This window comes from Euwallacea fornicatus, chromosome 36, assembly GCF_040115645.1.
Source record: "Euwallacea fornicatus isolate EFF26 chromosome 36, ASM4011564v1, whole genome shotgun sequence".
In the NCBI taxonomy this organism is placed as follows: domain Eukaryota; kingdom Metazoa; phylum Arthropoda; class Insecta; order Coleoptera; family Curculionidae; genus Euwallacea; species Euwallacea fornicatus.
This window is the reverse complement of record NC_089576.1, coordinates 1,850,454-1,877,874: the sequence shown is the minus strand read 5'-3', so window position 1 is coordinate 1,877,874 and position 27,421 is coordinate 1,850,454. Positions and strand designations below refer to the sequence as shown.

Here is a 27,421-nt window from a genome sequence, read left to right as displayed (position 1 = left end):
CCTCCTCACCTCTCAAATCAGGATAAGGGTGGGGGAGCATGATTTTTCCAACGCGGAAGAAGAACTGCCGTATTCGGAACGATCTGTGGCGAAGAAAATTGTGCATCCAAAGTACAATTTCTTCACTTACGAGTACGATTTGGCTTTAGTTCAGCTGGATAAACCCATCCAGTTTGCCGCCCATATCCGCCCAATCTGTCTACCCGCCACTGGAGATCTGTTGATTGGAGAGAACGCCACTGTCACTGGATGGGGGAGGCTTAGTGAGGGAGGAACTTTGCCTTCCATTTTACAAGAGGTTGGATATCGTTCTAGGACCGTTTTGTGAGGGTTTTAGATACTGAACTAGTTGAATTTTAATTCTGCCTCAACTACGGTATATTACATTATAAGTTAGCTTTGGCTTTGCCATTAACCCGCTCTCAACCCCTGTAAATTCGATACTATTGAAAGTTAAAGTTTAGAGTTTATAGAGGCGATTTTAGATTGAGTATTTACGAAAATTCAGTGGCGCACCATCCTTGCGAGAACTATTTCGAATAAGTTAATTTTGACTCGATTTTCCTGATATAATCTGATTTTAGCGTTAACATGTGCAATCTCGCGCTCTACGCCCTTGAACTTAGTACTATTCTAATAAAGATTTTTAAGCTTATAGGGGAAACTTCAGGTTAAGACCTCATGAAAATTCAGTGTATATTGGCGTAGTTAGTTCCCAAAGGAAAATAGTAATTTTTAAACTTAGAATGAATGGGAACTAATTGTTTTCTGTGCAATATGCAGAATTCAGTGGCGTAATTTGTCTCTAGCAGAGGTAGGAATTTTCGAAAATTTGTATTTACGTACGAATTTTTGTTAGCACTCTTTCGTCCCCTCTAATACGGCCCTGATAATTTTACATTGAAGTTGAACATTCCCTTCTTAGAAGACATATTTAAGGCGTAAAATATGCAAAATTCATTAACTTGAATAATTTCCAGGGGCAAGAGGGAATTTTGAAAATTTTAAATATATAGGAACTAATTTTTGTTTTTATCATACCCTCCTGACAATTTGCCGTTTAGCTTGAAAACCTTCTGCTTAGAAAAGAAAATATTTGAGGTATAAAATATGCAGGATTCATTGGCGTAGCTACGCTCCAGGTGCAAATAAAAGAACGTAGAGGGGTGCAATTCTAGTTAAAAATGTACCTTGTAATGCGATTTCTTTTATCTTGTTCCTTCTTATGTATCATTCCATTTTCCGTAGGTGCAAGTCCCAATAGTCAGCAACGACCGATGTAAATCCATGTTCCTGAAAGCGGGAAGACAAGAAGTCATTCCAGAAATCTTCCTCTGCGCAGGTCACGAGGGAGGAGGACAGGATTCCTGTCAAGGGGACTCTGGAGGACCCCTCCAAGTAAAAGGGAGAGATGGAAGATATTTCCTTGCGGGGATAATATCATGGGGAATCGGCTGCGCAGAAGCCAATTTACCAGGGGTGTGTACCAGAATATCGAAATTTGTACCATGGATTTTGAAATACGTCACATGATTGCCTGAGGATAGTGAGTTTCGGTCCGAAACTGGAGGAAAAATTTTAATTGTTGCAGGAGAATGTGTGTATAATGTATATAGAAATTACAAATATGTGTATTTATAATATATTTATATTAATAATTATTTTTGTTGAAGCTGTGTTTGCTTGTGCTGTCCTTTTAGACTACACACTGTTTTGCTAAAGTATATAGGGCATTTTAAATTCGATCTTCACCATTGGGATCCCGGAAACTAGAGAAGATACGTAGAAATTTTCATGGGAGCAAAATGGTACGATTCGGTGCTTAACTAAATGGTGTTTTCAAAATTTGAATTTCCCGAGTACTTTCGAAAAAAAAAGTAGATTTCGTTTTCATTTTTTCTCGTTATTTGGTAAGAAAGCTCAAACCACAAGCACATTCTCATTGCCACTTTTCCTCAGATACAGGATGACGTTTTCAGATGGGCCATCCGACGTTTCGTCTCTGCGGCTACCACCATCAAATATATTTTTTCTTATCGGCGTCACATCAGGTTTTTCGGCAGAGGAATAGTGGGAAACCAAAGCTAAAAACGTCATGGTGTAGCTGAGAAAAAGTGGCAACGAGAGGGTGATTGTGGTTTTGGCCTTCCTTATCAAATAAATCTAAAAAAAAAAGAACGAAATCTCCAATTTTTAATTATTTCCGGATATCTTCGGAAGTACTCGGAAAATGAAAGTTTCAAAAAACGCCATTTGGTCAAACTCTAAATCGCGCAATTTTGCCGTCATTTAAACTTCTTAAATATCTTCATACCTCCTCTAGTCTCCTAGGTCCGAATGGTGATGGTTGAATTTGAACCATCCTGTAGAGGAAAAGAAACTAAGTATTGATTATTATTCACCACATTCTCAAAACATTTATTGTCAAAATTTAATACAATTTTTATACTCAGTGATTTTGAAAAAAACCATAAAAAGCTTGGTCTATTTCCTTGTATTGGCACACCGGTTTAGTGATTATAAATAAGACAAACACTCAGTAACTTAACTGGGGTTTTCAGGCTTGTGCAAAGCAATACTTTTATCAGACTTATCAATCATGGCAATAAGATACATTTGCGCGGTTACTTAAAGCTATCATTACACTTTATTGTCTACATTGTATTTTTAAGACGTAAAACAGAGCCACTAAAGCAAATTCAGCCCCAGTATCTGTAATTAGATTCTCCAATTTGCCTCCTCCACTCTTCGTGCGAAATCTTATTTACATCGTAAAACTTTAATTAGTCCTTCTTTGCATTCAATTTGTGTCTGGAACTCCTTCCAGAACTTCAGGAAATTTCCTTGTTAATAACGATGTTTCCTGCTTTTAACCACATTTTTCTGGGCAAACAACTTGAATCCTTCGCTCGTGTAACGCACCTCTGGATCCTCGATTGGCGTGGGGGTGCTGGAGCATTGGAGCTTAGCCGAATGCCCGTTTTTGATTATTGAAAGCTGCTCTATATCCCCCTGGAAATTCCTCATTTTATCCATTTTTAAACCTTGAAAAATCGACTCACCGAAAACAAATATCCTACAATAATATCACAGTCGTCTGGTACTTCCAGGGAATGAGCCAATAGGATCTCGGTCCTGACCCACTCACAGTCCACAAAAACATCCAGGATACTGTCATCTCGGACACTAAAAACCTTATTTCTAAACATACAAATCCCTTAGGGCCAATACATGCAAGTATCAACAACTTTGTCTAGAAGATCGCGAGGGGCTACAGGATCCTTTAATCTAATGACTCTTAATGATTTTTTATTACCTAAAGGCAATTTGATGCCATCCGGCATCATCAAGTCCTGCAGGTATCCTGACTACATCAGTGCCACTCTCAGCTGCATGAATCAGCTTCAAGTCAGCTCCAACTGCTTCTAAGGACATGTAAATGTGCTGCTTGGAGCGGGATCGAAGGCTGAATATCGTTCCCAGGGTTGTCTGAAAAAAATGTCAATTGCAGGATATTTAGGATCCATTAATCTCTGGACTTTTCAATAGAACCGATATCTTTGAGGTGTATGGTCATTAATATCCGGGATAAATAGGCTTTCAATTGAAAATTGAGGGATGGAAATATCCCTGGAAAAGTTATTGATGAACGTGGGCCGGACTTTTACAAGGAAAACATATGAAACACTTTTCCTTTACCGAATTTGCCAACGACATTGATGGAAATTAGAGGACTGATTTGTTTCATGAAGTAGAAGTATGCTTCCTACGAACTTCGTAAGATAATCTACTTGATTTTAGCTATTGTTCGCAGCTATTAGAATGAATCTACGCCACTGATTTTTGCAAAGATTTAACGTAATTATTTTTTTAATTCTGGAATGAGAGCAATTTTTTTGCCAAAAAATAAAAGGCGTACTGAGTTAAATTCCCAAGTTATGAAACTGCATGAAAATTAATCTGATATTCAAACTTTTCTAACAATTTTAAGAAGATTATTACGTTACTCGTTTTTGCAACAATTCGAAAATAATTTTATTTCTCGCTTTTGAAATATCAGCAAAATTCTATGAGAAATCAGAGGCGTAGTCCCTTGACGATCTAAGTAACCAAAGATAATTATTTTCGAAATTTAGTCGCTACACTGAGTCAAGCTGCGCCACTGATTTTATTGTCACGACTGGACTTAAAATGTGTTCGTCTCAATCTGAATGGATTTTTTTCAGAAATCCAGAGAGGTACTGGGCTAGATTTTGAAACCATAAAACCGCATCAGAACAATTTTATTTTCAAAATTTTTATCAATTTTTGGAGGCTTACTGCTCCACTTATTATCCTTGAAAAATCAGAAAAATTCAATAAACAATCAGGAGAGTATCCTGCCTACGTTACTAACATGTCTAAGATAATTAAAGAAAACTTTTCTATTTTATTTTATGTTTATTTTTTTTTAATATTTATAACCCAGGAGCGTATTAGGTCAGATTTTTTAATTTATAAAGCTTCATCAAAAGCAATGGGTTAGCTGTGACAATTTTGTAGCACTCTTTACCAAAGCAACACACCATTGGTTATTCCATAAATTCACAGTTTGGGGTTTCGCAATTGTTTTCAAAATAAGGTCTAACTGACATAAAGAACACGAGTGTAATACACCACACTTGAAGATCGATACATGTGTACATGATATGATGATATGAATACATGTTAAATAATGATTTTTCTTATGGTTTAAACACTTAGATTTCCAAAAGAACGGGCTCAAACTGAACCAAATTTGGAAAATTTAAAATGCATAAAAATTTAAAAAAAAATCTTATAAAATCAATTTTTTTACTGTTTTTAAAATGGAAAATTTGATCTTAAAAAAAAACACAGACATGTCCATCCAAATTCCCATTCTGGTTCCTATAAGCTCTGATTTTTACAAATCTTGTGCAACCAAAAAAGGCAAATCACGACTGTGATATTTTCCCGAATTAACTGCAGAAATTTCTTTTATCGTCCTAAAAAGGACTTGAAGCAAACGTTCAGATTCCGAACATGAAACCAATGGCATATTAGATCATGCTGAGACGTTCAAAATGTGTTTGAACCGCTTAAGGTAAACTACGCCACTGATTTTTATATGAATTTAGTTTCTATGAGTTTCCTACAGAATCTGAAATGAAGAACGTGTTCTCAAATTCTTAATCAATCAATACAGATAATTTTTAAACGTTTTTATCAGTTCTTAAAAGATTTTTCTGCATTATAGATAACCTGAACTATGAGAATCGTCAGAATTAGAACGTAATTTATCCAATTACCTTCACCCTAGAGCAACCTCTTTACCTTTAGCAACGCTCAAAAATCATATTAATGAATCCGCAGTTCGGTGTGTGTTAATCGATACACGCTTGTCCTGGCCTTATTGTACACATATCTAGTTCCATTTTGGCCTTTATCTATTGTTGAAAACGTCTGTCCCGACTGCCGTACTACCCATTTGTGCTTCCATAAAGGGTATTAAATGCTAGATATCTGGCACAAATTGAATATGAAATTTCATGCGTTGTTCGGAATGGAAATAAGAAAGACTTCGAATGGAAATTTCTCTTGGTAAACAAAGATTTTTACGAAGTGCTAGATAGTCGAAATTCCTTGGATTCATTCAAAATTCGGTCATAGTTTGCAACTAAAATTCCATTACTACTTTGGGAAGACAATTTGACTTAATGCCCTGACAAACGAAAGAATAGGAGGAATTTAATCTGAGCACAGTATCTCTTATACGTGTGTGGGGTGAATAACGAGCCCTGCAACACGGAAAACGTGTTGCCTCACAGCCCCTTACGAAAACAATAAGGGAGGTTTTGCAGCCTCTAATTTCACCCGAATTATTTTGTTTGCTCATTTCCATATGGAGTGTGGAGGAGAGTTTAATTTAAAGTAGCTCTTTCGGTCGAACTGACCCTTCAGGTCCACCACTAGGTAAAATGGCGGTCTTATTGGCGGAATTCATGATGTTGTTTCACTAAGTTTAACATAAAGTTTCCTTATTTCCCACAAATTAAATTAAAATATCAAATAGACAAAAAGGTGCTAAATTGGAAACATTCCGAATTTCATCAACTTTTCTTGATATTATGGTGAATGTTAATCCTTTCATGCTCTTTTTTTCTTTGCCCAAATTCAACTTTTCCATATATAAAACGTAACATTTTTGATTAAGGGTCATTAAAATTGTCTCTTTTTGATTATGATAAACACATATCTAGCTGAATAATTTGTTCGAACTTATTTCTTTGATTCGCGACGGAGTCTAACACGGAGTTCGCGCATGCCTTTTGGGAGCGTTGGTATCATTATCATAGTAATACGTTTAATATACTGTTTTGATTATTTTCAAAATTTGAAGCAATAGGAGCTCGAAAAATTCAATAATATGTAAACTTTCGAAATTTGCACCAAATGTTCTTCATATTATCGTGAAGGAGGATCCTTCATGATTTTTTTCTTTTGTGTTAAGTTTAGACGTTACGACGTAATATTTCTTAAGGTCATAAAAATGTCTTCTTTTTGATAGTGATAAAAACAGTAGCGGACATATCTTCAGACGGTCAATCAAATTTACTGTAAGATAAGTTCCCTTTGGCAATACAGAGGAAGGAATAACAAATTGATAAAATCGATTTTATCAATTTGTGTGCCCTATCAAGAAATGGTTTAGCTTGTCCATGTTAAACTTGAAAAATTTGCAACAATTTGAAGAAACCGAGTGCGCAGTTTGAAAAACTGAATGCCACACTTTGCATTTAAAAAAAGTCAAATGGCGCATCCCAATAAATTAATTGATTCTTTATTAATGCAGCATTTATATCGCTGAGTTTCAAATGAATTTGAGATATAATATTTTTCAAGTTTCTTCATCAATTTTAAAAGGAACCACAGGCGTATTCATCAAATGAATCCTGTGACTTTAAAAGCAGATAACCCAAATTCCTGTTATTCCTATATATTCTTGACAAACTACCGAAGTCAAGTTGTTCAAAGGATTTATTAAGCTTCTCAGTTCCCGGCATCCCCGTTCACAACATACCGAATTCAGTTAATCACCCTAAAAAGCCGGCTAATTTCCCTTATTAATCGGAAATTTCACAGTTTGTAGTGCGCAATTTTGAGGTAATAACAGTAACCAAATGTGCCGGTCTTGGAAAATTATTGAGGCCAAAATATTACAATACATCAATGACATACCGCATATTCCTTACTTACCTCTAGAACCGAAGTTTACTCACCGACTAAATAAGTCTAATATACGTCAATATATTATAAAAATAATGACCCCAGTGCCGGCCCTGGAAATTTATTCCATAAACGAGCAAAACGTCCCCGAAACGCGCAATACAAATGACCTAGAAGGACGTAATTGAATTCCTGGATACTCCATGATAAGAAAGATTAATAATTCTCAAACAAAAAATTCGTTATTTTTTATTCAGCTTTATACTAAACTTACGTTAGGGAGACGCGTTGTTAATGCCAAGGAAAATTCCCTGGGAATATTCCGGCACTTTTCGTCTGGAAAGAGCATGGATGCGGGTATCCAGATGTAAGAATTCGGCGTCAGACGCCATGCTGTCGGTCGGTCTGGAACAGCTTGCCAACGATCCCTCGAGGGATGGAAGAACTTGCCCTCTTTTGAGTCGAGTGGGGTCACTGTGTCGTTACAGCTGGAAGAGAACGGGGCCGATATTCAACGGTTTCAGGAGACAAAGTTAAATGGTGCGAATAAAGAGAGGAATGGTAGTCAATAGTCTTTAGTGTGTTGGGTGGGTTTTGATAACAGCGAATCCAGCGTTTTTCTCTAGAGGCGAAGTCAAGAAACAATTTTTATTATTTTTTTCTGGAGAAATCTCATTAACATAAAAGGAATTATCAGAAAATTTGCAGTTTGTTGTGTGTCGTCACTGGAGTACCTACCATAAGAAACATGCAAACCGCTTGGATATATGGGCGTAGGTCGCGTTCTATCTTATTATAACTTCAAAAAAAGTTAGTACCGCCCTGGAATTCTGCTAGATAAATGATTTTTTACTATTTAACACAATAAATAAACCATAAAAATACTTAAATTACCGTAAATTGTAATATAATAAATAAAGCTGAAGATTGTTAAATTTTTAATTATTTAAATCAAGAATGACAGAAAATGCAGACACAAGATTTTTTAAAATAACGGAATATTTTTTGCAAATAATACTCCTATTCATACTTTACAGGTGCCCATTAACATCATAGACGTTGATCCTTTTCTAAAATAAAAAAAAAACTATTTGAGAGAGATTAAAAAAACAATTTAGTAATAAGATATTTAAAAAATAATAAGCAATAAAATATTTCTTAACATGTAGTGCTACAAATACTACATGTGAGCACATTAACGTAGATTGCTTTATTTAGACGTAGTTATTGTTAGATGTAAAATTATTTATAAAACTTTGGAAAAAATTGGTTCCGCCACTGCAATCTTTCGAAAACACTAAATTTTTTTACAGATATTTCTATAAACATGTATAACATGGTGTATATAATGATGTATATAATAATGTTTATTTGAAAGTAACAAGCGTAGATAGGTATTTTTTAATAAAATAATGAAATACAATTGCTTTTGACAAAATGAATTAAATAAGTTAGCTCCGTCCCTGAAAGCTTTCAAAAAAATTGAATAACTTTTTATACATACACCTGCATAAGCTGTACAGATTCGTCTAAAAATTATACGCGCAGAAGTTGTTTTCTCAATTTTGCATTTTTCAAATCATTAAAATTTAATAAGCTGTTGATAAAAAAAAATGAGCAACGCCACTGGAACATGAGTAAGTGTCTCATTTTTGTAACAAATAGTTTTGTAGATGCATTACGTGTAAAGTTAATGATCATTGGCATACATATAGCACTTATAAAAAGTAAATTTAATAATTCCGACATAAATAAAAAATTATTAAACATATATAATTTTATATTAAAAAAGACATTTAATACATTAATTTCGATGATCGAAGTTTTCACTCCTATTCAGCTACCCCTACTTACTTTTTGTTTTCGAATGAATAGAAACTCATTGTGGTATGTCAAAAGAAAGGTAGTTCAGTGGGGGATGCAAAGGTATGCTCAAAACTAAAATGGCTCTACGGTTTCTTTAAAAAATAAAATTATTAGATTCAAAATACAGTAACTCACTATTACAGCAAACTAAATCGTAACTCCTATAATAAATGCCTAAATTGAGCTCGAGTAATAATTTGGCAATAACTCAGTCGTTCCTCGAACCATTTTATGCAATTATCCAGCTTTGCTTCCGTTATTAATTCCAATTCTGCTTGAATTCTAAGACGTAAATCATCTAATTATTGTGATCTATTTTGCAAATAGAACCTTTTTGGTGACCCCACGAAAAAAAATCGAGGGGGGTAAGATTTGGAAATCGTGGCGGCCATTATATTGCGTCTCTTCTAACAATACATCTCCGAGGGAAAATCTCATCAAGATGCTCTCTCCTAGCTATAGTATAATGTGGTGGTACGACATCGTGTCGGAACCAGATATTATTGGCTTCTCGTTTCCCATTTCCTCTCGAAAAAATTGCGCCCATTGGGCACCACAATGCACAGTACAATGGACATCTTTCCATTTGAAAATGAAAAGCTGGTAATAGCAGTTGATTGGTAGTGGAAAATTCAAACGTCGACAATAATGCCTTCAATGTATTTTTTAAGATAAAATCATATGCGTTTAAGCATTTTTAAAAAATACTGGGTTTATGAAAGTTATAAATGTATTGTAACACTTTTCACAAGCGCTCCTGACTCTGGGCCACCATTAAAACTATCCCTTTCGCTGCTTCATGTTCTCTATGTCTCAATAAGTTTTCATTGGCGTAGATTAAAAAAACTAAAAGTCGGAAAAGTTCCCGACTCTCGTCGCTTTGGTAATGAAACAACTATTAAGTATTGAAATACTCTCGTCCCTCATCGCTCTGTAAAGTGCGGTATAGTGTGTTAAGATTGTGCATTAAACCCTGGATATAAGTTATGGATCGTTTCACTCCCCACAAGCTCCTGCTGCATTATAATGAAACCCCCAGACTCAATCACTCTGCTTTCTCCGATTCCAGGACGCCCTTTTTTATCCAATTCTCGATTCATCAATCCAATCTATTAGGCACATTAGACGATCTCAGACCTGGAAACCCGACAAACATTTTTCTTCTCCCTTAGTTCGATTCACAGTGATGAATCGCCCAATATTGCTCAAGTTCTGTCACTGAAACTTTTACGTTTGTCAAGTACGAACGTGATAGTTTTAGTTGGAATTTAGAACTTTTTGTCTCAAACTACAAACACCCAATCAAGCCTCTCGTTTCTATCCGAAATCAAATGGGAAATCCCCGGCTTACCTGAATAGATTGCAATGTCGCTGTTGAATGTTAAATCCTGAGCATTTGGTGTGTAAACAGTGGCGGGTCCGTTGCTGAATTCCTGCTGAACAGGACACACTGCACGCTGACCAGTCACTCCATTTACTCCAACCTGTCGGCAGGGAAATTTTCCATTTTATACTGAAATTTAGTAGCGTTAAAAAGGGATAATTTAAAACGAAATTCTGCTGATTAGAGGGTTCTTTTAAAAACTCGTTAATTCTATTGGAAGAGATAAAAAGGGGTGAGTTGCTAGATAATGATAATCGGATTAAATGTCTCTAAGGAAGTGAAAATTTCTAAAATGTTCCATTATAGCTACAGCAATTTCAGGCCGCAGTAATTTTAGCATGACTTCGGAAACATGACTTTAATTAAGGCCTGTCGCATGTGTCCAATTTTATTCGACACAAAACACTGTTTTAATTTAATGGTTTGCGTATATTGAAACTTTAATCTGCCCCACAACGTGTCAAAGCCGAAATGAATGGTATTCCTACTGGCAATTGCATACAATACATGACAATTTTAATTAATTCCGAACATCATTTAATGCTTCGATTACTGCAAAATTTAACGCAGAACTTGTGAACTGTGTGATTTTTACAAATAAATCCATCTCTGAAACCGGTATTTCAGAATTCAGGACTCAAGTTGAGTCATTGCTTTAATCGAGTGATTCGGGTACTAACGGAAAGCTGGACATATCACGTAAAGGTCGAGAATCACCGAGAAACGCACGATAAAATTGTGAGATGTGGAGAATTTCGAGTTCTAATGTTCCAAACAGCAATTTTGGAAACGTGGTGCCATGAAGGCTCTAATTACTCGAAAACCCATAGGAATAGCCGGAGGAAAGTGTTTTTGAGGAGTTGTTTTCTGTAATGGGCCTCCACATCATAAAACGAGCTCTCTGGGAAAACATCGAGTTTCCAGGAGAAAAACTCTGATTAGAAGGAATTGAACACTCGCTCTTATTAATTTCGTTATTATTCTAAAACTGAAAGAGATAGTGTCAGACTTCTATATGTAAATTTATCTCGATATCTGACAAATTCAAAAACTTGCAAAATACACAGGGTATTCCATTTAAAAAGAAGAGTATTTATGAGCATAATGAAGGCGATATGAATTTTTTAGTTTTTGGAAACATGAGCTCGTGGAGCTCCAAGTTAGTCAAAAAAACGAGAGACAGAGAGCCATAGATACGTTCGTAAATAATTTGTTCCTTGTGACTCCTAGGTTTACGATGTGCAACAGCTCACCAGACATACCACACGAAAAATTGAGTTTCTGGTCATTATCTAGAGGATTATGATCAAAATCTAAACAAAAAGCATTGAAACCGAGCTTTTATTGCAATAATTCCATTATTATTCGAAAACGTAGAGAGATAAACATCAGGACTTCTATGGAAAAATTTACCATAACATGTAGCAGGTTCAAAAAATTACATAATGTACATACAGGGTATTCCAGATACACGTAAAGTATTTAAGTGCGCAACGCGGGTAATATAAATTTCTACACTTTTGGAGACTTCATGGATGTTCATATAACTCGAGAGATAGCTATAGGAAAATGTAGAATAAGAAATTTATTGCTTGTAAGTTATACCAGGTCTACCGGTATGAAATGAGCGCTATTTCGTGAAAATAAAACAGCAATTTGAACAAGGAAAGAAAAAAAAATTATTCTAAATGTTGACCGTTGCTTTTTACACATTTTGACCACCTTCCTGGCAATTTATGGATACCACGCCAATAGAAATGTGCCTCTTTGGCATCAAACCAATTAGGCACCCAATCTTCTACTTCTTCGTAGGAATCGAAGTGCCGCTCAGCCAATGCGTGTCCCATCGATGAGAACAAATGGTAGTCCGAAGGAGCCAAGTCTGGTGAATACGGCGGATGGGGTAGCAACTCCCAGCCAAGTGTTTTGATGGTATCCTGAACCGGTGTTGCTTTGTGTGCAGGTGCGTTGTCATGGAGCAAGCGTGTTCTCTTGCCCGTTCTGATCGTTTTTCGATCAATGCATTGTTTAAATTAATCAATTGTTGTCGGTAGCGAACAGTATTAACGGTTTCATCAGGTTTTAAAAGCTCGTGGTGCGCCACACCTTTCTGGTCCCACCGAACACACAGCATTGCCTTCTTGCCGAATCGATCAGGTTTTGCAGTCGATGTCTATGGTTGTCCCGAATCAACCCATGATTTTTTCCGTTTAGGATTTTGATAGTAATGATACACTGGGGTTCAAATGAAACGATGCTGCTTTGAATTTATAGAGCTCTTATCCGCTCCAAATTGGACTACGGCAGTATAGTATATGCATCTGCTAGCGAAACAAACTTAAAGTCCTTAAATACAATACAAAATACTGCAATTAGACCGGCCTTAGGTGCTTTCAAATCCAGTCCAACCGATTCACTGACTTTCGAGGCACATGAGATGCCTCTTAAGTTAAGAAGAGAACTTCTGTTACCGAATTACTTTATTCGAAAGATGGCAGATCAAAGAAGTCCTGTTGCTCAATTGTTCAACGATCTGCAGGGCTTGGAAACTACATCGAAATCTCCTTCTCTTATTTCTCACGTCCTAGCAAGATTACTAAAGGATATCAACTTCTATCCAAACTTCTATCACTACATGACATCAACACCTCCATGGAATAGGATACCGCCGGACCTTCACTTATCTCTTTATCAATACATCAAACGAGACTCGTCAGCTATTCTTCTAACTCGTTCTTTCCAACAAATCATTGATTCACTTGCACCGGATAGTATACTTTACACGGATTCTTCAAAATCTAAAGAGGGTGTGGGATGGGCAGTCACGAGGGTTCGAGACCTGGTGGCAAGTTCTAGTCTTCCAGAAATGTGCAGCGTTTACACTGGTGAAATGTTCGCAATCTAAAGAGCAGTGAAAGTGTTGAATGGAGACAACAAAACATTTGCTATCTCTTCGGTCTCACTAGGTGCAATACAAGCAATCAAGGACCCTTACAGCTCTAATCCTCTAATTCAAAACATTCAAGATGACATCCACACCTTATCTACCAACTACTGCAAGATCCATTTGGTATGGATCCCATCACACATCGGAATAACAGGTAACGAATTTGCAGACTCGAGTGCGGGAAATGTGCGGTTTGCAGGTCATAGAGCAACATTTTTATCTACCGAAGGATGTAAACAAATATTTTAAAGTAACTAATGAAAGCAAGTGGCAAAACCTCTGGAATCTATCCAACACGAAACTGTCACGAATTGAACCATCTCTGCTCCCTTTTAAACAACTTCAACTAAACAGGAAGTACACTGTGGCCATAAGAAGACTAAGAATAGGACACACAAGACTAACTCATGGTCATCTAATGGAAAGGACATCTCCCCCAAAATGTGACAGGGGCGATGTCTTGCTGACAGTCGACCATATCATCACAAAGTGTCCAAAGTATAGTGCCAATAGGATCTCCTTTCAAATTAAAGATGAACAGCACAAGAACTTGCACTCCACGGTAGATCAGAGAACAACCATAGAATTCCTGAAGTCAATCGATCTTTTTAACTCCGTCTAAACGTAATCTTCATGTCTACTTGATATGTACCTGTACTCAGAACGTTTTGTATACTGTCAAATGTATATTGAGTGTCAACAGCTCAAGTAGCTATAATCTTAATTAAAAAAATAATAATAAAATAAATAAATAAATAAATTTTCCATCTCTAGTAAAAATTCGATGCAAAACTGATTTTCTTTCGTGCCTTTGAAGCAAAATTTCACTGGTGTTCCTTCGGTTCTCCATCTGTCTTTCATTCAGTTCATGCGGCACCCATTTTCCACACTTTTGGATCTTTCCCACAGCTTTTAAACGATCAGGAATTGTTCGTTGTGCAACATTTGCTTTCGACTCAAAGTGTCATCTTCATCCAATATCGATTGCAGTTCGACGTCTTCGAACTTTTTTGGTGGTCCGCCAAGTTCTTCATTTTGCACATCAAAATTGGTATTTCTGAATCGTTGAAACCATCTTTTGCATGTTGCTTCTGATAAAGCATAATCACCACATGCTTCGACAAGCATTCGATGCGACTCTGCAGCACTTTTCTTCAAATGAAAGAAAAAATTTAATGCTTTCCGCAAATCATCATTTTGTGGTGCAAAATACGATATTTTTGGCGCAATGAAGTAATATATTGTTATTCGTTCTAGGACTTGATTTTTACTAAATATGTTTGCCAGTTTGCATACCAACCAAAGAAACAAAAAAAAAGGTTTGTTTACAGCAAATGCCCTATATCCAGACATTTATATCCAGACGCTTACTTCATACCAGTGTACCTGGTAAGTTCACAACACTCAATAAAATACATGCCCTAGCGTGGAAAAAGTCGATTATCCAGGATATATTGAGGTATTTCTGCAGGTGAATTTACTTTATTAAATACCAAATTTAAGAAAATTCTTAATATACAGAGTGTTGCATATGAAAATGTGGACTAATAGAGTCGAATGCAGATCAAATTTTGTCCTGAATTTGGGTAGCTATGGAAACTGGTATAAATGATATGACCCTTGTGATTGATATGTTTAAGAATAATATATAACACGCAAGGAGTTCGATGGAAAAATTGAGTCTCTTTGACTTAAAAACAGACATTTCCTGAATGAACAAAAAGCGAAAATACTCATATATACTGGGTGTTATATATAAAAAAAAAACGGTTGGTTTGGTGTTGCAAATTAAGCAAAACCAATTCTAGAAAACATAAACCTTCAAAATACTCTGTAAATGATTGAAACCAGAAGGAAAGCATCATATCAGACATTAAGTATTTCTTGTAATTCGTAGATTTGATCATAAGACGCAATCCCAAAATACAAGGTGTCTCTGAATATAGTGTCATAAGTTCAACTATGTATTATAGGTCTCAAAATATAACAAAAACTTCATATAAACACACGTGGAGAACCAAAAATTCCGCATAAATTCGTTAAAAATTTAAGGAAATATTTTTCATGATAGTTATGGAACACTTCAAATGTTATTTTTGCTGTGCATTTTTTATTGTAACAAATTGGCATACGGGATTCCCCGTGTAAGAAATAAACGTACCTTTTCCCTTTTTTCTTATGAAACACCATACATATGAACTTTTTTAAGTTCTTTGAGAAATTCTATACATATTTCATCTAACATATCCATGTCTAAATTCAGCAGTTCCTGAAATATTTCGACAATACGGCAATTAGGGTGGCCTGTGAGATCGCCTGACCTCACCCCTACGAACTTTTAGGATTATTCGAAACATAGCGTGTATTTTAAAAAAATCAACATTACGGAAGTTAAAATTGAAATGACTCAAGAAGCTCAACAAGTACCTCTTCAATTGATGAAAAAAAGTTCTTGACGAATTTGAATTGTAGCTTGACACTGCCAGGTTAGTTCAGGTTAGGATTAGGTCAACACGAACCACAATTCGAACATTTAATACATTAAATTATATTAATCTATATTGTTATTTCTAAGCATTAATACTTCTACCATTATTTCAACTTTATGTTTTTTTTTTTCGAAAATTGTTAAATTTAGGCATGGGTATGTTACATGAAATACGTTCAGAATTTCTCAAAGAACTTTAAAAAAAGTCATAATATACATGGAGTTCTACGGGAAAAAATGATAAATGTATTTTTATCTACTACATTGGTAAACCTGTCTACATGTGGTCAAAAAATTCATAACTAAAAACAATATCTGACATGTTCCAGCATTTTCATGGAAAATATTTTCCTCGTTTTTTGACGAATTGATGCGAAACTTCTGATCCTCTATACAGGGTTGTTCAACCAACTCGTTCAGTAAAAGTTTTCCAGAAACTAAACGTGATACGAATTTGAAAATTTGAATTTAAGTTAATTGCGACGTGTACTATTTTTTAAATATTTTCAACTCCCTGTCACTTCCGGTTTAACCGGAAATAGGTGTCAACTTGCTTATTTCTAGTATATTATTTTATTTTTAGATTCTACATTATATTTCAGACATATTTTCTATTTAACGTCCTATACTTGGCTCTTACCGTTTTTGAGATATTCGACTTTGAATTAAAAATGTGTATTCGTAATGATCAATTTTAAAATTGGATATTTCCACAGTTATAAAAGACACAACTTTCGTATTTCACAGAGTGTCAATATACAGTCCTAAGTTTGCGCTCTTACTATTTATATGTTTTAGTATTACACAGGGTGTCCAAAATTAAGTTTCTAACACTCACATTTTTGAAGTTGCAAAAGTCAATTTTTTTAAATGAAACACTCTATAACTTTAAGCAGTATCAAGTAGAGAATATAATTCTCTATCAAACTGTATCAGTATTATCTACTCCCTAAACCATTTTTGAAATAATTATGTTTTGTTATGTGAAACTAGTAGTAGTGTAATAGTACATGTTCACTTTAGCAAATTTTTTAATAACTTTTAATTTTTTTTTAATAACTGTCATCTGTGGTAGGACAACGCTCTGTTTATTTTTCCATGATCAATTACGTGAAGAGTAAAAATTTTCCAGAATGGATTTGTACCACTTCAGATCGAACTTGATTATCTCGAAACTGATTTGAATTAAGTATATGTAAACCTGATACAGTTCTAGTATAGACTGTATGTAAGACTAAGTATAAGAGATTGTGCAGAATACGTGCCTGATATACAGTGTGTTTCCTAAGTACGGTACATAACTTCGGGAGCGTATTCTACAGCTAAAATAAAGGTAATTTAGTTATACAAACTATATCCCATAAATGCTTCGCTGCGGAAATACAGGGTGTGAAAATTTCTTAAAAAAATTACAATTTTTTAAATATTTCCGAAACTACTTGAGACATTTTAATGATATTTTGCAGGGTTTGAGAGTTAGGAACGGTGCGTATTTTACGCTAAAAACAGTGGCTGTTGTGTAACCAGTAGCGTGCGGGCAAGATAATTGCTGGATATTTTAAAGGAAAAATGTGGTACGCCAGTGTCCTTTAACAATATTTTGTTCCTTTTTTTAGTGATGCGTTCGATTTGGAAGAAAAAAGGTCTCTTGACTTTTTTTCGTAGGACGCACCGTTTTCGAGTAAATAAACAAAAAACATTGTAACTAAATTTTTTCATTCTTATTATTTTTAAGAGAAGAAATACTTGTATGAAGATGTGAATTTTTTTTTGTTGCGTACTTACCTGTTTTATTAAAATTTCATTAAAATGTCTCAAGTAGTTTCGGAAATATTTAAAAAATTGCAATTGTTTATAGAAATTTTCACACCCTGTATTTCCGCAGCGAAGCATTTTTGGGATAAACTTTATATAACAAAATCACCTTTATTTTAGCTGTAGAACACGCTCCCGAAGTTATGTACCGCACTTAGGAAACACCCCGTATTACGTAGTGTCTAAAAACAAAATAATACGCAGGATATTCCATTTAAAATAAACAAGATGGCGGCTATTTCCGGTTAAATCGGAAGTGGAAGAAAGTTGTAAACATAAAAAAAGTACACATTGAAGTTACCTTAATTTCAAATTTTCAAATTCGTATCACTTTTAGATCCTGGTAAACTTTTAATGAACGTGTTGGGTAAATAATCCTGTATATATTGAGAGATGCTTTGTTTTCTATATACAGAATGTTACAGGTTTTTTATAAATATTTTCGAAACGTTACGAAATAAATTAATGAAATTTCGTTGAGCGATATTCAGGGGTTCCTTCCTTGGAGGTTGGAGATACCACCCGCCATTATTGTACGAGAGCGCTTAGCAGGTATACCGGTATGAAGTGAGCGTCTGGATATAAATGTCTGGATATAGGGCATTTGCTGTAAACAAACCTTTTTTTTTGTTTGTTTGGTTGGTATGTAAACTGACAAACATGTTTAGTAAAAATCAAGTCGAATAACAATATATTACTTCATTGCGCCAAAAATATCGTATTTTGCACCACAAAATGATGATTTGCGGAAAGCATTAAATTTTTTCTTTCATTTGAAGAAAAGTGCTGCAGAGTCGCATCGAATGCTTGTCGAAGCATGTGGTGATTATGCTTTATCAGAAGCAACGTGCAAAATATCGTTTCAACGATTCAAAAATAACAATTTTGATGTGCAAAATGAAGAACTTGGCAGACCACCAAAAAAGTTCGAAGACGCCGAACTTCAATCGATATTGGATGAAGATGACACTTTGAGTCGAAAGCAAATGTTGCACAACGAACAATTCCTGATCGTTTAAAAGCTGTGGGAAAGATCCGAAAGTGTGGAAAATGGGTGCCGCATGAATTGAATGAAAGACAGATGGAGAACCGAAGGAACACCAGTGAAATTTTGCTTCAAAGGCACGAAAGAAAATCAGTTTTGCATCGAATTGTTACTGAAGATGAAAAATTGATTTATTTTCAAAATCCTAAACGGAAAAAATCGTGGGTTGATTCGGGACAACCATCAACATCGACTGCAAAACCCGATCGATTCGGCAAGAAGGCAATGCTATGTGTTTGGTGGGATCAGAAAGGTGTGGTGCACCACGAGCTTTTAAATCATGGTGAAACCGTTAATACTGTTCGCTCCCGATAACAATTGATTAATTTAAACAATGCATGGATCGAAAAACGATCAGAATGGGCAAGAAAACACGCTTGCTCCATGACAACGCACCTGCACACAAAGCAACACCGGTTCAGGATACCATCAAAACACTTGGCTGGGAGTTGCTACCCTATCCGCCGTATTCACCAGACTTGGCTCCTTCGGACTACCATTTGTTCTCATCGATGGGACACGCATTGGCTGAGCGGCACTTCGATTCCTACGAAGAAGTAGAAGATTGGGTGCCTAATTGGTTTGATGCCAAAGAGGCACATTTCTATTGGCGTGGTATCCATAAATTGTCAGGAAGGTGGTCAAAATGTGTAAAAAGCAACGGTCAACATTTAGAATAATTTTTTTTTCTTTCCTTGTTCAAATTGCTGTTTTATTTTCACGAAATGGCGCTCATTTCATACCGGTAGACCTGGTACACGCGAGCACTACTTGTAACACTGGTCGGTTCGAAGTACCAAATGTTGTACTTCTGTTTACGAGACTCCAGGACGGACTAGATACCCGCTTAGCAAGGCAAACACGTGGGATCCCCCTAAATACGTGGAATTAGGACAACTCTTTAAACATTGACACGGTTTTTTGACTGCCTTGTACCACATAGGTATGATTAAAACTTAGCTGAAGAAATACAGGATTGCATGATCGCGAATCCGATGAAGAATATGAGCTATGATTGAGGATAGGCGATGTATCGATTCGCCTTCAACTGATGAAAGTGGCAATAGTGCTAATAATAATGCTTCTCAGCTTCTCCCAGCCCGTAAGTACTGGAAGCTGATGGTCAGCAGACATGGGCGTACTCTTAGTCGGAGCGCATTTCAGCCGAAGAATGCCCGTTTCGCCAGGCCTGACGGCCAACGGGCAGATTGTCCCGTGTCCCGAACATTGCCTCCATCCCGAACGGGACGTGGCGGCACCCCCAATTACGACCACCACCAAAGGTAATGGTGGGGCATTCCGGTACCCAAGAACCACCTCCGATGCACATTTACGACTCGCAATTTAGCTCTTAGCAAAAGTACAAAGGACGCGGAATTTGAACCATAAACCATTTCTAGTGAATCATCTAACGGATCGCGACATCTGGGAGGCAACAAATGTAAGATGTGCAGGGGCGCAGCTTGGGGTTTTAACTTGATCGATGAAGACATCAAGACTTAGTTTACCAAGTCTTAACAAATTTTATTCTTTAATATAACTTTTTTGCATTATTCCAGAGTCTCTGTAAAAAGTTCCAACATTTTTCCAGAGGCGGGTAATGCGGGAGGGTGGTGCTTTAAAAGACCTAACTTTACTGACAATTTTCTGGGAAAAATATTCAATTTGAAGATTTTTACATAAAAAATGAGCTATTGTTGAAAGTCGAAATTTTCAAGAGTGTTCGAGAAAACTGAGACTTAACAAATCGGCTGATTCCACGTTTAGTAGGTGAAAATCAAATTTAAAATCGTAATTAAAAACCGTTCTGGTGACAGCGAAAACCCGCCAGTCTTCAGTAATGGATGCTGCCGTATTCAAAAATGTGAAAAATATGTGTTTGTTTCATTTAAAAGCCAATTGGGATTTAAATCTGATGTTTATTTAATAAAAATAGTATCCACAAATTTGTTAAATCTCGATTTCGTTATTGAAACCTTTTGGATATTTGAACTTTCCACACGAATACCTTTTTCGATCTTCAAACTTAATATTTTTCCTGCAAAATCGCCAATAAAGTCAAATACAAAAAAGTTTAGGTACTTTTCGAGTAGTATCCCCCTCTATTACCCGCCCCTGCAAAAATGTGCTAGTTTCTTCAAATAAACTCAAAAAAAGCACACAGGGTTATAATAAATTACGCAACTTCATTAATTTATCTAAAAAAGTTTCAAAAATATTAACAAAAAACCATCCTCAGCAACCAACCTTTCACACCCTGTATATCGAAAACGAAACGCCTTTTCGTGTACGATTATGCGAGGTTTCCGTCATAGTTTGGTACCTAGAACATGCCACTCAATTTATGGCACAATGTTCAGAAACACCTCGTACATCAAGAAACAAACAGCAGAAATGCTAAAAATCGAGAAAGTTGGATTGCTACGTCCGTACTAATTGTCGGGCCACTTTCGCGATTTCGGTCCTTACCCAAGGCCTGCCAGACCCTGAGATCCGCATTTTCGTCCCATTTGGCCACTGATCCAGCCCGGATCTCCTCTTCTATTAAACTGGCAAAGACGATGTAGTCCCTGGGTACGTCGTTTCCAGGCCGGCATTCCGGATTACTGCTCGTCAGAAACGTCACGTTGATTTCCCTGAAAAATGATCCATAGTAAACCATTTTGAATATTTCCTCTACATAAAGCTTAATTTCAAGGCAGATCGGTTTCGATTCCCATTAACATCAGTCGTTTCAGACGTCCCAACTAGTTTTCAACTTTGAACAAATAGCTGGGAATTTCTCCACGCAGAGCTTTCCGGTTTATTGTACAAAGACTGAGGGTTCTTCTGTCAGAATTTCCCCACGTACCTCTGCATTATTAGAGCTCAGAAATTACTCCCCGAGACACTTACCTAAAGTAATTATTAAGTTTCCTCCAATCCTTCAAGAAACCCTCTCCTTTATACACAGTGATTAAATCAAAGTAGGTGGTAAAATCGTTAAAGTTTGAGTCTTTTAGAGGCGTATTAACACCACGGAAAGCAATGTCAGCTCTGGATAGGGCCTCTTCGATGCTTATTTCTTTTGAATTGAAGAGGTCGTCCAAGTCACAACACTTTGCTATAGAGTTCACTGATAAAAAGCTTAAAAGCGCTAATAGCGTTTTCAAATTCATTTTCATGGTAACATTTGGTGTTGTTTCGATGGCATGCCTCGAATGAAAATCGTATTGAGACGACAAAGGTTTTTTCACAGCAAATTGTTTTCCTTTCTCTACAGTCGAGATGTTATGAAAAAGGGCGAGAATATGTAAATGAAGGGAGGATATTAGGTTTCTGGATAAATTCGTGTCTGAGGGACACGTTTGTCAGTCGTTTTTCGAAAATAACAAAATTCCTCCCGCCTCGATGAGCCCAAGAAACAGGTAGGAATGAGGGCTTTCAGCGGTTTAGTAGGCTCATCGCATTCAGCATTACACAGCGCTTGTAAAAACTATTGCAACACGTTAATGGCTTTCACGAGCCTGATATTTATTTAAAATGCTTAAACTTGCATAATTTCATTTGAAAAAAGGCTTTTAATGCTTCATACTTGGCGTTTGAATATTTCGACTCAATCCAGCTGCTCCTGCCAACTTTTAATTGTCAAACGTAAGGGTGCCCGCTGCAGTAGTCAATTGAACAATAACTTAACGTAAGGGATGCAACGGTACAACCAAAACCGAAATTAAATCTACAGTTTCCTTAAGAAATAAAGTTATTAGATGCTAAATGAAGTAACTACCTATCATATCAAATAAAATGGAAACTCCTACAATAAACCCTCAAATGGGGCTCCAGTAACGATTTGGCAACGATTCAGTCATCCTCGAAATTTCTTATGTAATTGTCCGGTGCTGTTTCTGTTACTAATTCCAATTCTGTTCCAAAATGAATTCTCAAACATCAGTCGCCTAAATTGTTTGTCCGTTTGGTAACTGGAACCGTTTGAGCGTTCCCACAAAAAAGTCGAGGCGCTAAAAATCTGGAGATAGCGGCGGACATTCGATCACCCCTTGTCTACCGGTCCATCTCCCGGGAAAAATCTCATCAAGGTGCTCTCTCCCATCTATAGCATAATACGATGGTGCACCAACGAGGATGATCGGTAGACTATTACCGACAATCATATCGATGAATAGATCCATTTAAGCAAAACGTCGCCCCTTCTGGAAATAAAATTACAAAAAAGAATCTATTATCCAGACTGCCTTTTTCTTGCATCAATTCGCAAAATTCCATTCTCCGATCAAAATCTTCAGGCGTCAATTCTTGCGTAACAGAAATTTTCCATGGATGAAATTTGTCTCGTTTTAAAAGATTGCTTACTGATTTTGCAGATACATCAAATTCATCGGCAAGTTTGTTGATAGACTGTACGCGATTTTCATCGATAGATAAAAGAATGTCTAGTGCTTTATCGCCACCAGTTGCTGCTCAGGGCGCTTCACATTTTGGAGTATTTTTCACATTTTCAGTTTTCTTAATTTTTTTATCAATCTAACAAACTACATTCCTATCAGTAGGTCGATCTGGACGTTTCTCATTAAATATCAGACACACCCCTTCAAAAGTTCCTTTGCAATCTCCATGAAAAAAAAATATATTTTTTTTTTATAAATATTTATTACAATCTGTCATTACAGGACATTTAGTAATATTTGATGAATTACATGTACTAATTAGATTGCATATTTGCATAGGAAGTTCGACAATTCAAGCTCCCAACAATTCTATCTATCCGGAACTTCGGGAGGGTTGAATCTTTGTAGTCTGTTGGTGTACTGTGACGAATTCAACAGATTGACGGCCAGGTGATCGGGATGATGATTGAGTCGGTCCAGATACTTGTTGCTATATTAGGCGATTTCTTCACGAACAGCAGGGATTTGAAGGTCCGTGTGCAGGGTGTCGTTGGTCACATACCACGGAGCTCTGGTCAGCATTCTAAGGGTGTTTGATTGGAGGCGCTGAATGATATTTATGTTTGATTGGCTAGCTGTGCCCCACAACTGCACGCCATATGTCCAAATAGGTTTGATAATGGATTTATTTTAGTTCAGATCGATGGCCCAAGAGCCAAGATAATTTTTTTAATACTACACTGACTTCCAAAAAAACCGCAACACCAAGATGAACGCATTGTGTGTATTTGAAATTTTGGTACGATTTTAGACTTGTAAAGAGAAGAAAATGATAAAAATTCGTATTTTAATGCGATATGAAGTTTTTCTTTACTTTTTTATCTGTGACGATCGTTCTTTTTGCAAATTTTTTTACAGGCGGATAGCGATAAAGGTACTATTGTTAGTACCATATGGAATGTGTGGTAGTGCAAAATGCCTCGTGTACGCCAAAATGCAGTTAACTCCCTTTGAAAGGGGAAGAATTGTTGGTATGCACGAGGCAGGTTTACCTTTCCGCGAAATTGCACGTAGATTGGATCGAAACGCATCAACAGCGCTAAGAGCTTGGAGAGATTGGTCTAACGAAGGGTCAGTAAATCGTCATCCTGGTAGTGGCCGTCCAAGAATGACGAACCAACGCGAAGACCGGCGACTTCGTCGTTCAGCGACAGGCGCCCCGTTTCAAACAATTCCTTCTCTTGGGTAGCCACCCTAAATCGAAGGGTCACCCTTAGTACCATGTATCGCAGAATTCGAAGTTTTGGCCTAAATTCATATCGTCCTATAGGTCGGCTTCCATTATCATGAAACCACAGGGTGTCCCGTCTGGAGTGGTGTCGTCTGAGAGTGCAATGGGCGGATGAGTGGAGAAGAATCGTGTCCAGTGATGAGAGCCGATTTTGTTTATGGCGATCTGATGGACGGTTACGTGTTAGAAGGCGCAGAGGAGAGCGATTAAATTTGAACTTTTTGGAAAGGCGTCATTCTGATTTAACACCAGGTGTCATGGTTTGGGGTGCCATCCGGTATGGAAGTCGGTCTCCTCTTGTTTTCATTTATGATAGATTAAATGCTCAGAGGTACATTAATAGTGTCTTAGAACCGGTTCTTGTACCATACATGCACGACCATCCAGGAAGCACGTTTCAACAGGATAATGCTCCATCACACGTAGCCAACGATACTTTGAGATATTTGGAAGCTGAAAGTTTGGATACTTTGCCTTGGCCAGCTCGGTCTCCAGATTTGACCCCAATAGAGCATGTATGGGATATAATGGGTCGGGGACGTCAACGTTTAGCTCGCCCTCCAGAGACCATAGATGAACTCCGCGAGAAGGTGCAGATTGCCCGGGATACAATACCACAGGAAGATATTGACAATTTAATTTTAAGCATGCCACGTCGCTTACAGGAATGTATTAATTTATGAGGAGATACCACCCATTATTAAATGATTATTAAATTTTTTCACTTATTCACAATAATTTTCTTTTGATATTTTGATCGTTTTTGTCTATCACCCGACCCAACGTAACGCCAGAATTTCAAACGTGTACGATGCGTTCTTCTTGGTGTTGCGGTTTTTTTGAAAATCACTGTATATTAATTTGTGTTTTTTTTTGCTCTGATGTGGTTATTCCATGTTAGCCACCTGTCTAGGTGGACACCTAGGTACTTTGCTGAATCTCGTTGTGGGAGAGGGACTTCGGGCAGTTTCACAGGAGGGCAACTTCCCCAAAAGTTTTAAATTTCAATTCTTTGCTTCTCACATAAACCATCCGTTTTGTAATATTCGAACTGTAGTAGATGCCTAACAACTAAATTCGGTTGGTAATAAATTCTATAAAAACCAAAATATTTCGTAGCTAAAATATTGTTTATATTCAAAATGATTTGCAATTTTTACATGTTATTGTCATTTTTTCACTCTCTTTCAAAGTGAAAAGATATTCATTGTCTATCGCGGCAGCAACGGTTAAAACTTCTAATTTTTTTAGGATATAGACTTTTTCCATTTTCTAAGCAAACTCTAAATCCAACTTTAGTTCTGGGCATACCTTTGCATCCCCCACTGAATTACCTTTCTTTTGACATACCGCAATAAGTTCCTATTCATTTGAAAATAAAAAGTTAGTAGGGGTAGCCGAGTAGGAGTGAAAACTTCGAACATCGAAATTAATACATTAAATGCCGTTTTTCACAAACGTGTTTCAATACGTTTTACAACCGCTCCATAAGATGTTCAATGGAAAAAAAACGAGTTTCCATGGCTCAAAAAGGCTCAGGTTGAAAAATCCCTATAAAAAAGCGATAAAATTGTCCACAGCTTAATAGTTGTATTATACGAAAACTAAAAGAGATAGCTGTAGAAATTTGTGTAGGTAAATTTACCAAAAAAATTAAGAAGTTAAAAAAAATTCATAATGTACAAGGTGTTTTACATGAACAGATGGAGTTTCAGCGTCTTAACCGGAAAGAAAACTAATTTCTGCAATTTTTATTTAATTATCTCAACGAGGCTTTCAATGGGTTTCATTGATACCCATATATAGCAAGATATAGCAAAAAAAGGTTTTTTTTTCAAGAACTTTGTCCGTTAATATCCTCTAAACGAGATACATTTTCAACTAATTTTTGAACCAAATCTCAATCTATTAACCCAAATAATCTCATGATACCATTTTCGACATGTATTTCCGAGACACTCTATAGAAGGTGTCCAATGGCAAAAACTCCAGTTTTGAAGACTTAAAAAAAATCATGTGAAAAACCTTTAAAATTCTTCTTAGTTCTTATGTTTCTCGAAAAGCAAAAGATGAAATCAAAAAGTAAGACAGAAAAACTTAAACAATTGCATAATATACAGTGTGTTCTACTTGAGAAGCGAAGTTCAGAAACGTACCGAATACAGCTGCGAAAAGTTGACCCCATTAGGCCCAAATAACCCAAAAACCGATAACGACAGCTACAGGAAATTGCTTCGAGGAATTGCTCCCTGTGACCAGTAGGCTCGCAATGTTCAATAATGTACAGAGTGTTCAATGGAAAAACGAAATTTCAGGGCTTAATAGGATCGTGCCAAAATCTATTTTTAAAAACAATGAGAACGTGTTCTTATTAATCCTTTGTGAACTGCTAGAAACGTGAAAAAATTGAGATATTACGCGATATATCCGAGGAAGATACTTATGTTCCAGTTTCTTTCAAGTTCCTCACATTCTTTTTCCAGATATAAACAATTTTCTTAAGACAAAAGGGTTTTCAATAATATTCGCAGACCGATCAATGGCAGTGACACCTAGTTAACTGCACAAAGGATTTTTGCTTTTATTTAAATTCAACACATAAAAACGTTCTCTTGCCCTTTGAGCTTAATTATTGTCAATTCAACCGTTCGTTCTTCCAATCAGGAAATTCTCCCTCGATTAAATACCCAACCGAAGGCCAAAGGAATGAATTTCCGTCTTTGGGAAAGCGGTTTCCTGGCGGTTTTTGCCACTGCCAGCAAGCAATTTCCTGCAAAGCTGGGAAAAGCCTTATTAATGGGGATTTTCTATTAAAAGGAAAAGTTCGTCTCAAATTCAAAACCTTTGATGTCTCAAAAAACTTTTTGCATCGAAAGTGGTTTTTACCAGTAAAATCACACACTGAATATTTAGGCGGGAAACTCGCCACGAACTCCCGAAACTCTCGCGCGCCCGACTCATCCAGAGTTTCTC

The 27,421-nt window shown here is 36.5% G+C and overlaps 2 protein-coding genes across 8 annotated transcripts in view; one reads left to right on the top strand and one right to left on the bottom strand.

Moving 5' to 3' along the window:
- Positions 1-1,648, top strand: part of Sb (Stubble) — a 34,671-nt gene extending 33,023 nt beyond the window's left edge. For all 5 annotated transcript variants that reach the window (XM_066300308.1, XM_066300307.1, XM_066300305.1 and 2 more), the window contains 2 exons: positions 1-298; positions 1,249-1,648. In XM_066300308.1, coding sequence (XP_066156405.1) covers positions 1-298; positions 1,249-1,533 — 583 coding nt within the window. In that variant the 3' untranslated portion in view covers positions 1,534-1,648. The remainder of the gene's footprint in view (positions 299-1,248) is intronic.
- Positions 1,649-2,387: 739 nt separating this feature from the next.
- Positions 2,388-27,421, bottom strand: LOC136348991 (uncharacterized). Of its 3 annotated transcripts, XM_066300222.1 has the most exons (9): positions 27,335-27,399; positions 26,605-26,787; positions 21,668-21,967; positions 21,242-21,408; positions 10,445-10,577; positions 7,502-7,715; positions 3,317-3,489; positions 3,063-3,186; positions 2,388-3,012 (listed from the first exon to the last, which is right to left on the bottom strand). In XM_066300222.1, exons 2-9 carry the CDS (start codon positions 26,631-26,633, stop codon positions 2,848-2,850), a joined length of 1,305 nt encoding a protein of 434 aa, XP_066156319.1. In that variant the 5' UTR covers positions 26,634-26,787; positions 27,335-27,399; the 3' UTR covers positions 2,388-2,847. The 3 variants fall into 3 exon arrangements, with proteins under 3 accessions (XP_066156319.1, XP_066156320.1, XP_066156318.1); XM_066300223.1 differs by lacking the exon at positions 26,605-26,787 and having other exon boundaries at positions 27,335-27,421; XM_066300221.1 differs by lacking the exon at positions 26,605-26,787 and having other exon boundaries at positions 27,291-27,411.

Excerpts from the sequence above, each read along its gene's own strand:
- LOC136348991 (XM_066300221.1), bottom strand. The coding sequence starts at position 27,409 with ATGAGTCGGGCGCGCGAGAGTTTCGGGAGTTCGTGGCGAGTTTCCCGC. Across the intron at positions 10,578-21,241 it reads CAGGGTCTGGCAGGCCTTGG|GTTGGAGTAAATGGAGTGAC; the intron begins GTAAGGACCGAA and ends CCCTGCCGACAG. Across the intron at positions 7,716-10,444 it reads CGACATTGCAATCTATTCAG|CTGTAACGACACAGTGACCC; the intron begins GTAAGCCGGGGA and ends GTTCTCTTCCAG.